We start from the raw sequence: 13,097 nt of genomic DNA, 5'->3' as shown, positions 1-13,097 counted from the left end.
ATTTATGTACAGCACCTTCCTATATATCATAAATAACCAGGAGAGTACATACCTCCTTTAGTGTAATAATATATTTATGTACAGCACCTTCCTATATATTATAAATAACCAGGAGAGTACATACCTCCTGTAGTGTAATAATATATTTATGTACAGCACCTTCCTATATATTATAAATAACGAGGAGAGTATATACCTCCTGTAGTGTAATAATATATTTATGAACAGCACCTTCCTATATATTATAAATAACCAGGAGAGTACATACCTCCTGTAGTGTAATAATATATTTATGTACAGCACCTTCCTATATATTATAAATAACCAGGAGAGTATATACCTCCTGTAGTGTAATAATATATTTATGTACAGCACCTTCCTATATAGCATGGAGAACCTGGAGAGTATATACCTCCTGTAGTGTAATAATATATTTATGTACAGCACCTTCCTATATATCATAAATAACCAGGAGAGTATATACCTCCTGTAGTGTAATAATATATTTATGTACAGCACATTCCTATATAGCATGGAGAACCTGGAGAGTATATACCTCCTGTAGTGTAATAATATATTTATGTACAGCACCTTCCTATATAGCATGGAGAACCTGGGGAGTAAATACCTCCTGTAGTGTAATAATATATTTATGTACTGCACCTTCCTATATAGCATGGAGAACCTGCAGAGTATATACCTCCTGTAGTGTAATAATATATGTACAGCACCTTCTTATATAGCATGGAGAGTATATACCTCCGGTAGTGTAATAATATATTTATGTACAGCACTTTCCTATATAGCATACATAACCTGGAGTGTATATACCTCCTGTAGTGTAATAATATCTACAGCACCTTCCTATATATATTATAAATAACAAGGAGAGTATATACCTCCTGTAGTGTAATAATATATTTATGTACAGCACCTTCCTATATATCATAAATAACCAGGAGAGTACATACCTCCTGCAGTGTAATAATATATTTATGTACAGCACCTTCCTATATAATATAAATAACCAGGAGAGTAGATACCTCCTGTAGTGTAATAATATATGTACAGCACCTTCCTATATATTATAAATAACCAGGAGAGTACATACCTCCTGCAGTGTAATAATATATTTATGTACAGCACCTTCCTATATATTATAAATAACCAGGAGAGTACATACCTCCTGTAGTGTAATAATATATTTATGTACAGCAGTTTCCTATATATTATAAATAACCAGGAGAGTATATACCTCCTGTAGTGTAATAATATATTTATGTACAGCACCTTCCTATATAGCATGGAGAACCTGGGGAGTATAGTTATCTGCCCCCTGTTATGTAAAGAATATACAGTATAATTAATTGCTCATAGTAACATATAAAGGATATAGATTTATTTTGTGCACAATGACAGGTGTGACGTATAGTAGAACCCTCGGCTCCTATGACTACTCTCTGGGGTCCCGGCAGTGTATATTGTGGGGGAGGGGGGATTGTATAAAAGAGATTTGCAGTGATGGGAGTATTATGGCAAGGTATCAGACAGGTATCAGTACTCCATGAGTGGAGTGTAGCCTTGGCTCTGGGGTATCATTGGAACATTACTCAGTATGGTGGTCTGGGCAGTGGTGACGGTGGACCATTCACCCCTCCGCTTGATCTCTCTGGCAATCTGACACCAGGTGCAGGTATAGCAGCAGCAGGACCGGACACAGTCATCACAGATGGAGCCCTGAGAGAGAGGAAGGACTAGGTATTATTACTGCATGTACAGTAGGTACCGAGGGTCTCCCTGGGCGCCCAAAAGCAGGGCCACCTGTGGTATAATGTCACGGTGAGTCCTGGTATGGTGTCACGGTGAGTCCTGGTATAGTGTCACAGAGAGTCCTGGTATAGTGTCACAGAGAGTCATGGTATAGTGTCACAGAGAGTCATGGTATAGTGTCACAGTGAGTCCTGGTATAGTGTCACGGTGAGTCCTGGTATAGTGTCACGGTGAGTCCTGGTATAGTGTCACAGAGAGTCCTGGTATGGTGTCACGGTGAGTCCTGGTATGGTGTCACGGTGAGTCCTGGTATGGTGTCACGGTGAGTCCTGGTATGGTGTCACGGTGAGTCCTGGTATGGTGTCACGGTGAGTCCTGGTATGGTGTCACGGTGAGTCCTGGTATGGTGTCACGGTGAGTCCTGGTATGGTGTCACGGTGAGTCCTGGTATAGTGTCACGGTGAGTCCTGGTATGGTGTCACGGTGAGTCCTGGTATGGTGTCACGGTGAGTCCTGGTATAGTGTCACGGTGAGTCCTGGTATAGTGTCACGGTGAGTCATGGTATAGTGTCACTGTGAGTCATGGTATAGTGTCACAGTGAGTCCTGGTATAAAGTCACAGTGAGTCCTGGTATCTTTCTCAGTTATAGGATAACTCTGGGACCCTTTCTAGCTGAATTGTGTACATACACCATAAATACCTGAATTTTGTATCTCTCACGGACAGATGATCTCATCGCTATTGTTATTGGAGGGCAGGTTCCACTGCATACGATATATCCCATCAGCATCGGATCCAATAGGGGGAGACAGAAACACTCTCCAAACTCACTCACTGTGTTACACTGCATGCAAGGGAAGCACCACAAGGCACAGCAACCTGGGGGTACAGGATATACAGTAATGATATAGGGGACACACCACAAGGCACAGCAACCTGGGGGTACGGGATATACAGTAATGATACAGGGGACGCACCACAAGGCACAGCAACCTGGGGGTACGGGATATACAGTAATGATACAGGGGACACACCACAAGGCACAGCAACCTGGGGGTACGGGATATACAGTAATGATATAGGGGACACACTACAAGGCACATCAACCTGGGGGTACGGGATATACAGTAATGATACAGGGGACACACCACAAGGCACAGCAACCTGGGGGTACGGGATATACAGTAATGATACAGGGGACACACCACAAGGTACAGCAACCTGGGGGTACGGGATATACAGTAATGATATACTGGGGATGTAGTTAGCAGATGGGGGGCCAGGATTCCGCCTGTCTAAATCCCAAAGCCAGAATAAATACAAGACGCCAGCCCAAATGAGGTAATTTCCGGGGCATCTTAGCTGTGGTGAGAGGGGGGGGGGGGAGAGTGTTAGGTTTTAGTAGCATAGTGGGGTTAACATTAGGTTTTGGGGGGGTTAGGGTTAGGTTTTGGGGGGGTTAGGGTTAGGCACCACGGGGGGGGGGGTGGAATTAGGCACTAAGGAGGGAGGGTTAAGTTTAGCCACGAAAGAGGGAGACAGGTTTAGGAACTAACGGGGAGGGTTAGGGTGCGGGGTGGGGAGGGTAAGTATACTTTTGCGACCCCTGTTGGGATACCAAACATCGGGATGCCGCAGTTGGTATTTTGACAGGAAGCACCCGCCAGCCGGCATTACATACCCATTCCCTATACCAGGGGTGGGGAACCTTTTTTCTACCGAGGGCCATTTTGTTATATATAACATTATTTGCGGGCCCAGTGTAGGCCACACCCCCTCCGTGTGATGTCACATGGGGAAGATGCCACAATCGCCGGTGATTACAGCAATGCCCGGAGCATCCAGATGATGCTCTGGGAGCTGTAAGGGCAGCGGTGTGAGGACGCTCCAGACGGCTCTGCTGCATAGATTCTGGCTGCAGGGGGACATTCTAGGCCAGATGAGGCTCGTAGAAAAAATCTTAGAGGGCCAGACCAAATGATTCCAGGGGCCTTATATGGCCGGAGCTTCCCCATCCCTGCCCTATACTGAGATGAATGCTTCCTGCAGTATAGCATAGCAATCCATCCCTGACATAACTACATAGAGAAGGGGACACAGAGTCATGAATTAGATAGAAATGTCTCTGTAATAGATACTTTGTACCGGACGCCTCCTGATGTACCAGCGAGAGGTGTGTACTAGGGGAACGGGGCAGCTATAAACAATCTGCTCCACACAGAGGACCTCATTCAGAGTCGGTCGTTGCGGCCGCTCGGTCGTACGCAGCCGATGTTCGCTAAACTGCGCACGCATAAAATTCGCAATGCGCGTGCGCAAACTAGCTGCTACAATCAGAAATTTCTCTCTCCTTGAACTTGGCCAGGTCGTTAGTTTGAGTGACAGGATGAGGCGTTTGTGGGTGGTAAAAGGGGAAGGTGCTTGAAAACGGGGGAGTGGAGATCCGAACGCAGGCGTGCCTAATTATGCGAACAGCGTTTTATGGGAGTGCATAATTAACAAAGTAGTGTCATGGCACATGTGGCATGGGAGGTTATTGCACTGACCTGATCGTAGAGCTTAAGAGAGGGTATGGTCAGCCTTAAGCTCTGCGATCAGCTCCGATGGGTCCTGATGGTCGCGATTAATCCTTATATCCCAGGAGATGACGTGTGTTGTGATCGAGAAGGGGGCGTGATTTAGTCTTACGAACGCTTCTTACCCTCGGTCGTTCAGCGAACGATCTCATCTTAGCGACGCAACTTGCGATCGCTTCATTTGCATATCCGGCCCCTTTCCCCTACGACCGTGTGGCCGCAACGACCCTTCCCTTTCATGCACCTGAAATAAGTACTACCAGATTGATTGAGCAGCTGCCATTTTTTTGTTTGAGATACAGATTAGACTAAGAAGGGACTTCCCAAATCCATAAACTGGCTGCCCGCTTGGGAGTTGGCATTCATGTCATTGAAGGATGCTCTGGTACCAGCTCCAATTTCAGGAGCAGGACATTGCGGCATGAACTAATGCGTCATTGCACAGACTGGGAGCAGTATGGAGCCAGGAGGGGTCCTATCGGCAGGAGCACCCTGTGCCCAGTATGGTGGGAGGTGGGGTATACCACAATTAGAAATTATTGATTGGAAATTGTATGAGCATTGGAACAACTGCAGCACTATTTGTGCAACTGGCCCCCCACAGTGGAGAAAGACCACCAACCTTTTCAGTGGCTGCAACCTACCTTGGGGAGACTGACAGACTGTTGTGGTGGAGCCTCAGACTTCAATGTCCCTATTTAAAATAAAATTTACCCCCCCCAGCACCTATGCCAGCCCCAGCTGCCACCTCCCACTTATGCAGTTCCTTTTATACAGTGCCTCCAGTAGTAGTCCCCTCTATGCAGTGCCTCCAGTAGTGGTCCCCCTATGCAGTGCCTCCAGTAGTGGTCCCCCTATGCAGTGCCTCCAGTAGTGGTCCCCCTATGCAGTGCCTCCAGTAGTGGTCCCCCTATGCAGTGCCTCCAGTAGTGGTCCCCCTATGCAGTGCCTCCAGTAGTGGTCCCCCTATGCAGTGCCTCCAGTAGTGGTCCCCCTATGTAGTGCCCCCAGTAGTAAGCCCACTCTAGTGCCCCCAGTAGTAAGCCCACTCTAGTGCCCCCAGTAGTAAGCCCACTCTAGTGCCCCCAGTAGTAAGCCCACTCTAGTGCCCCCAGTAGTAAGCCCACTCTAGTGCCCCCAGTAGTAAGCCCACTCTAGTGCCCCCAGTAGTAAGCCCACTCTAGTGCCCCCAGTAGTAAGCCCACTCTAGTGCCCCCTGTAGTGCCTCCAGTAGTAAGCCCCAGTAGTAAGCCCCCTGTAGTGCCCCCAGTAGTAAGCCCCCTGTAGTGCCCCCACTGCCGTGTAATGCCTGCGCCTCTGTGTGTACACACCATGTGATACATGCCTCTCTGCGTCAGGCCCCGACCCAGTGTGCGCACCTCTGCGTCAGGCCCTGACCCAGTGTGCGCTCCTCTGTGTCAGGCCCTGTGTGTGCGCTCCTCTGTGTCAGGCCCTGTGTGTGTGCCCCTCTGTGTCAGGCCCTGTGTGTGCTCCTCTGTGTCAGGCCCTGTGTGTGCTCCTCTGTGTCACTCCCTGTGTGTGCAGCTCCTCTGTGTCACTCCCTGTGTGCTCCTCTGTGTCACTCCCTGTGTGTGTGCTCCTCTATGTCACTCCCTGTGTGTGTGCTCCTCTGTGTCACTCCCTGTGTGTGCAGCTCCTCTGTGTCACTCCCTGTGTGCAGCTCCTCTGTGTCAGGGACTGTGTGTGCTCCTCTGTGTCACTCCCTGTGTGTGTGCTCCTCTGTGTCACTCCCTGTGTGCAGCTCCTCTGTGTCACTCCCTGTGCGTGTGCTCCTCTGTGTCACTCCCTGTGTGCTCCTCTGTGTCAGGCCCTGTGTGTGCGCTCCTCTGTGTCAGGCCCTGTGTGTGCGCTCCTCTGTGTCAGGCCCTGTGTGTGTGCTCCTCTGTGTCACGCCCTGTGTGTGCAGCTCCTCTGTGTCACGCCCTGTGTGTGCAGCTCCTCTGTGTCACGCCCTGTGTGTGCGCTCCTCTGTGTCAGGCCCTGTGTGTGCGCTCCTCTGTGTCAGGCCCTGTGTGTGCGCTCCTCTGTGTCAGGCCCTGTGTGTACTCCTCTGTGTCACTCCCTGTGTGCAGCTCCTCTGTGTCACTCCCTGTGTGTGTGCTCCTCTGTGTCACTCCCTGTGTGCTCCTCTGTGTCACTCCCTGTGTGCTCCTCTGTGTCAGGCCCTGTGTGTGCGCTCCTCTGTGTCAGGCCCTGTGTGTGCGCTCCTCTGTGTCACGCCCTGTGTGTGCAGCTCCTCTGTGTCACGCCCTGTGTGTGCAGCTCCTCTGTGTCACGCCCTGTGTGTGCGCTCCTCTGTGTCACGCCCTGTGTGTGCGCTCCTCTGTGTCAGGTCCTGTGTGTGCGCTCCTCTGTGTCAGGCCCTGTGTGTGCGCTCCTCTGTGTCAGGCCCTGTGTGTGCGCTCCTCTGTGTCACTCCCTGTGTGTGCGCTCCTCTGTGTCACTCCCTGTGTGCTCCTCTGTGTCACTCCCTGTGTGCTCCTCTGTGTCAGGCCCTGTGTGTGCGCTCCTCTGTGTCAGGCCCTGTGTGTGCGCTCCTCTGTGTCAGGCCCTGTGTGTGCAGCTCCTCTGTGTCACTCCCTGTGTGCAGCTCCTCTGTGTCACTCCCTGTGTGTGTGCTCCTCTGTGTCACTCCCTGTGTGCTCCTCTGTGTCACTCCCTGTGTGCTCCTCTGTGTCACTCCCTGTGTGCTCCTCTGTGTCACTCCCTGTGTGCTCCTCTGTGTCAGGCCCTGTGTGTGCGCTCTTCTGTGTCAGGCCCTGTGTGTGCGCTCCTCTGTGTCAGGCCCTGTGTGTGTGCTCCTCTGTGTCACTCCCTGTGTGTGTGCTCCTCTGTGTCACTCCCTGTGTGTATGCTCCTCTGTGTCACTCCCTGTGTGTGTGCTCCTCTGTGTCACTCCCTGTGTGTGTGCTCCTCTGTGTCACTCCCTGTGTGTGTGCTCCTCTGTGTCTCTCCCTGTGTGTGTGCTCCTCTGTGTCACTCCCTGTGTGTGCAGCTCCTCTGCCTCCTCTCCTGGAAGGGTGACAGTTAAGCCCTAGACATGTTATAATGATCTGTTATTACGCACATATTCCGCAGTCCTCGCAGCAGTCGCACATGTCGCTGCTCCAGCGCGGCCCCTGTGTCACCGTCACCGTCTGACTGGTGATGAGTCCTGGCTGAGATATGATGGGCTCCATGTCCTACAGGAGACAGAGGGGAAGGCAGCGTCATGGCTGGGATGTAATCAGGGGATAAGGAAATATATAACAGATTACACACATACAGATATAAACTCGTATTCCAGTGACCCCAGGGCGTAGCGAGCATAAACCAGCATCAAGGGGCTTGTATGGGAATATCTGGGAATATTGCTTGTCACCCACGGTGTACATGTACAACCATATGGGGGGGGTCCTTCTCTCCACCCCCAGGATCACAGAGATAATTCATCACCGCAGGATAAGTGGTACATTCAGCAAGGAAAACAGATGGTAATACACAGAACATCGCCCGATTGTTGCGTTCTGCGCAGGTGTATGTATCAGTGTGCGCGCACGAGCTACATCTGCGATGGGAAAGGCGATTGCAGAGGCTGCGCAGACCCCGAGCGCAGTCAGTGACAGGCAGTGCCGCTTGTGGCGGGGGATGGGCAAATGCAGGCGTACCAGTGCGTTGAAACACCGTTGCAGGGGCGCGCATGAATTATCCACCGCGTGGCCATAAGCAGCCTCAGCACTAATAGCGTATGTGACTGGCCGCAATTTCTGAGTAAGGTCAGGGCTTGTGTAAGTGTGCGTATGGGTCCGATGTTACTGATTGTTTAGCTATGTTCCCCTAGTATATGGATATGAGTAAGGTCAGGGCTTGTGTAAGTGCGTATGGGTCCGATGTTACCGATTGTTTAGCTATGTTCCCCTAGTATACGGATATGAGTAAGGTCAGGGCTTGTGTAAGTGCGTATGGGTCCGATGTTACCGATTGTTTAGCTATGTCCCCCTAGTATACGGATATGAGTAAGGTCAGGGCTTGTGTAAGTGTGCGTATGGGTCCGATGTTACCGATGGTTTAGCTATGTTGCCCTAGTATACGGATATGAGTAAGGTTAGTGCTTGTGTAAGTGTGCGTATGGGTCCGATGTTACCGATGGTTTAGCTATGTTCCCCTAGTATACGGATATGAGTAAGGTCAGGGCTTGTGCTAGTGTGCATATGGGTCCGATGTTACCGAATGTTTGGCTATGTTCCCCTAGTATACGGATATGAGTAAGGTCAGGGCTTGTGTAAGTGTGCGTATGGGTCCGATGTTACTGATTGTTTTGCTATGTTGCCCTAGTATACAGATATGAGTAAGGTCAGGGCTTGTGTAAGTGTGCGTATGGGTCCGATGTTACCGATGGTTTGGCTATGTTGCCCTAGTATATGGATGTCAGTAAGGGGAAGTGTGCGTATGGATCCGATGTTACCGATTGTTTAGCTATGTTCCCCTAGTATACGGATATGAGTAAGGTCAGGGCTTGTGTAAGTGTGCGTATGGGTCCGATGTTACCGATGGTTTAGCTATGTTGCCCTAGTATACGGATATGAGTAAGGTCAGGGCTTGTGCTAGTGTGCGTATGGGTCCGATGTTACCGAATGTTTGGCTATGTTGCCCTAGTATACGGATATGAGTAAGGTCAGGGCTTGTGTAAGTGTGCATATGGATCCGATGTTACCGATTGTTTGGCTATGTTGCCCTAGTATATGGATATGAGTAAGGTCAGGGCTTGTGTAAGTGTGTGTATGGGTCCGATGTTACTGATTGTTTAGCTATGTTGCCCTAGTATACGGATATGAGTAAGGTCAGGGCTTGTGCTAGTGTGCGTATGGGTCCGATGTTACCGAATGTTTGGCTATGTTGCCCTAGTATACGGATATGAGTAAGGTCAGGGCTTGTGTAAGTGTGCATATGGATCCGATGTTACCGATTGTTTGGCTATGTTGCCCTAGTATATGGATATGAGTAAGGTCAGGGCTTGTGTAAGTGTGTGTATGGGTCCGATGTTACTGATTGTTTAGCTATGTTGCCCTAGTATACGGATATGAGTAAGGTCAGGGCTTGTGTAAGTGTGCGTATGGGTCCGATGTTACCAATGGTTTAGCTATGTTCCCCTAGTATACGGACATGAGTAAGGTCAGGGCTTGTGTAAGTGTGCGTATGGGTCCGATATTACCGATTGTTTGGCTATGTTGCCCTAGTATACGGATGTCAGTAAGGGGAAGTGTGCGTATGGGTCCGATGTTACCAATTGTTTGGCTATGTTGCCCTAGTATACGGATATGAGTAAGGTCAGGGCTTGTGTAAGTGTGCATATGGGTCCGATGTTACTGATTGTTTAGCTATGTTCCCCTAGTATACGGATATGAGTAAGGTCAGGGCTTGTGTAAGTGTGCGTATGGGTCCGATGTTACCGATTGTTTAGCTATGTTCCCCTAGTATATGGATTTGAGTAAGGTCAGTGCTTGTGTAAGTGTGCATATGGGCCCGATGTTACCGATTGTTTAGCTATGTTGCCCTAGTATACGCATGTGAGTAAGGTCAGTGCTTGTGTAAGTGTGCATATGGACCCGATGTTACCGATGGTTTGGCTATGTTCCCCTAGTATACAGATATGAGGTCAGGGCTTGTGTAAGTGTGCATATGGGTCCGATGTTACCGATTGTTTAGCTATGTTGCGCTAGTATACGGATATGAGTAAGGTCAGGGCTTGTGTAAGTGTGCATATGGGTCCGATGTTACTGATTGTTTAGCTATGTTGCCCTAGTATACGGATATGAGTAAGGTCAGGGCATGTGTAAGTGTGCGTATGGGTCCGATAATACCGATTGTTTCGCTATGTTCCCCTAGTATACGGATATGAGTAAGGTCAGTGCTTGTGTAAGTGTGCATATGGATCCGATGTTACCGATGGTTTGGCTATGTTCCCCTAGTATACAGATATGAGGTCAGGGCTTGTGTAAGTGTGCATATGGGTCCGATGTTACTGATTGTTTAGCTATGTTGCCCTAGTATACGGATATGAGTAAGGTCAGGGCTTGTGTAAGTGTGCGTATGGGTCCGATGATACCGATTGTTTAGCTATGTTCCCCTAGTATATGGATATGAGTAAGGTCAGTGCTTCTGTAAGTGTGCATATGGGTCCGATGTTACCGATTGTTTAGCTATGTTCCCCTAGTATACGCATGTGAGTAAGGTCAGTGCTTGTGTAAGTGTGCGTATGGGTCCGATGTTACCGATTGTTTGGCTATGTTCCCCTAGTATACAGATATGAGTAAGGTCAGGGCTTGTGTAAGTGTGCGTATGGGTCCGATGTTACCGATTGTTTCGCTATGTTCCCCTAGTATACGGATATGAGTAAGGTCAGGGCTTGTGTAAGTGTGCGTATGGGTCCGATGTTACTGATTGTTTAGCTATGTTCCCCTAGTATATGGATATGAGTAAGGTCAGGGCTTGTGTAAGTGTGCGTATGGGTCCGATGTTACCGATTGTTTAGCTATGTTCCCTTAGTATATGGATGTGAGTAAGGTCAGTGCTTGTGTAAGTGTGCGTATTGGTCCGATGTTACTGATTTTTTAGCTATGTTCCCCTAGTATACGGATATGAGTAAGGTCAGGGCTTGTGTAAGTGTGCGTATGGGTCCGATGTTACCGATTGTTTGGCTATGTTGCGCTAGTATACGGATGTGAGAAAGGTCAGGGCTTGTGCTTGTGTGCATATGCGTCCGATGTTACCGATGGTTTGGCTATGTTGCCCTAGTATACGCATGTGAGTAAGGTCAGGGCTTGTGCTTGTGTGCGTATGGGTCCAATGTTACCGATTGTTTGGCTATGATGCCCTAGTATACGGATGTCAGTAAGGGGAAGTGTGCGTATGGGTCCGATGTTACCGATGGTTTAGCTATGTTGCCCTAGTATACGGATATGAGTAAGGTCAGGGCTTGTGTAAGTGTGCGTATGGGTCCGATGTTACCGATGGTTTGGCTATGCTCCCCTAGTATACAGATGAAAGGTCACTGCTTGTGTAAGTGTGAGTATGGGTCCGATGTTACCGATGGTTTGGCTATGTTGCCCTAGTTTATGGATGTCAGTAAGGGGAAGTGTGCGTATTGATCCGATGTTACCGTTTGTTTAGCTATGTTGCCCTAGTATACGGATGTGAGTAAGGTCAGGGCTTGTGTAAGTGTGCGTAAGGGACCGATGTTACCGATGGTTTAGCTATGTTCCCCTAGTATATGGATGTGAGTAAGGTCATGGCTTGTGTAAGTGTGCGTATGGGTCCGATGTTACCGATGGTTTGGCTATGTTCCCCTAGTATATGGATGTGAGTAAGGTCAGGGCTTGTGTAAGTGTGCGTATGGGTCCGATGTTACCGATTGTTTTGCTATGTTGCCATAGTATACGGATATGAGTAAGGTCAGGGCTTGTGTAAGTGTGCGTATGGGTCAGATGTTACCGATGGTTTGGCTATGTTCCCCTAGTATACGGATATGAGTAAGGTCAGGGCTTGTGTAAGTGTGCGTATGGGTCCGATGTTACCGATGGTTTGGCTATGATGCCCTAGTATACAGATGAAAGGTCAGTGCTTGTGTAAGTGTGCGTATGGGTCCGATGTTACTGATTGTTTGGCTATGTTGCCCTAGTATACAGATATGAGTAAGGTCATGGCTTGTGTAAGTGTGCGTATGGGTCCAATGTTACCGATAGATTGGCTATGTTGCCCTAGTATATGGATGTCAGTAAGGGGAAGTGTGCGTATGGATCCGATGTTACCGATTGTTTAGCTATGTTCCCCTAGTATACAGATGAAAGGTCAGTGCTTGTGCAAGTGTGCGTATGGGTCCGATGTTACAGATTGTTTGGCTATGTTGCTCTAGTATACAGATATGAGTAAGGTCATGGCTTGTGTAAGTGAGCGTATGGATCTGATGTTACCGATTGTTTGGCTATGTTGCCCTAGTATATGGATGTCAGTACGGGGAAGTGTGCGTATCGATCCGATGTTACCGATTGTTTAGCTATGTTCCCCTAGTATACAGACGAAAGGTCAGTGCTTGTGTAAGTGTGCGTATGGGTCCGATACTACCGATTGTTTGGCTATGTTGCCCTAGTATACGCATGTGAGTAAGGTCAGGGCTTGTGCTAGTGTGCATATGGGTCCGATGTTACCGATTGTTTCGCTATGTTGCCCTAGTATACGGATATGAGTAAGGTCAGGGCTTGTGTAAGTGTGCGTATGGGTCCGATGTTACCGATTGTTTAGCTATGTTCCCCTAGTATACAGATGAAAGGTCAGTGATAGTGTAAGTGTGCGTATGGGTCCGATGTTACCGATTGTTTAACTATGTTCCCCTAGTATACAAATGAAAGGTCAGTGCTTGTGTAAGTGTGCGTATGGGTCCGATGTTACTGATTGATTGGCTATGTTGCCCTAGTAATACAGATTTGAGTAAGGTCATGGCTTGTGTAAGTGTGCGTATGGGTCCGATGTTACCGATTGTTTGGCGATGTTCCCCTAGTATACGGATATGAGTAAGGTCAGGGCTTGTGCTAGTGTGCATATGGGTCCGATATTACCGATGGTTTGGCTATGTTGCCCTAGTATATGGATATGAGTAAGGTCAGGGCTTGTGTAAGTGTGCGTATGGGTCCGATGTTACTGATTGTTTAGCTATGTTCCCCTAATATACGGATATGAGTAAGGTCAGTGCTTCT

At 48.5% G+C, this 13,097-nt stretch overlaps 1 protein-coding gene across 2 annotated transcripts in view; it reads right to left on the bottom strand.

Moving 5' to 3' along the window:
* Positions 1-1,411: 1,411 nt before the first annotated feature.
* LOC148453569 (cornifelin homolog) overlaps positions 1,412-13,097 on the bottom strand; it is a 72,249-nt gene continuing 60,563 nt past the window's right edge. For both annotated transcript variants that reach the window (XM_088461980.1, XM_088461981.1), the window contains exons 2-4: positions 7,436-7,550; positions 2,472-2,650; positions 1,412-1,737 (exon numbers count right to left, since the gene is read on the bottom strand). In XM_088461980.1, the coding sequence (XP_088318106.1) occupies positions 1,555-1,737; positions 2,472-2,650; positions 7,436-7,547 (474 nt within the window). In that variant the 5' untranslated portion in view covers positions 7,548-7,550 and the 3' untranslated portion in view covers positions 1,412-1,554. The remainder of the gene's footprint in view (positions 1,738-2,471; positions 2,651-7,435; positions 7,551-13,097) is intronic.

The sequence above is a fragment of the Taudactylus pleione genome, unplaced genomic scaffold, assembly GCF_031769625.1.
Source record: "Taudactylus pleione unplaced genomic scaffold, aTauple2 ptg001129l, whole genome shotgun sequence".
In the NCBI taxonomy this organism is placed as follows: domain Eukaryota; kingdom Metazoa; phylum Chordata; class Amphibia; order Anura; family Myobatrachidae; genus Taudactylus; species Taudactylus pleione.
The sequence above is the reverse complement of the archived record's forward strand: the minus strand, read 5'-3'. Positions and strand labels throughout refer to the sequence as shown.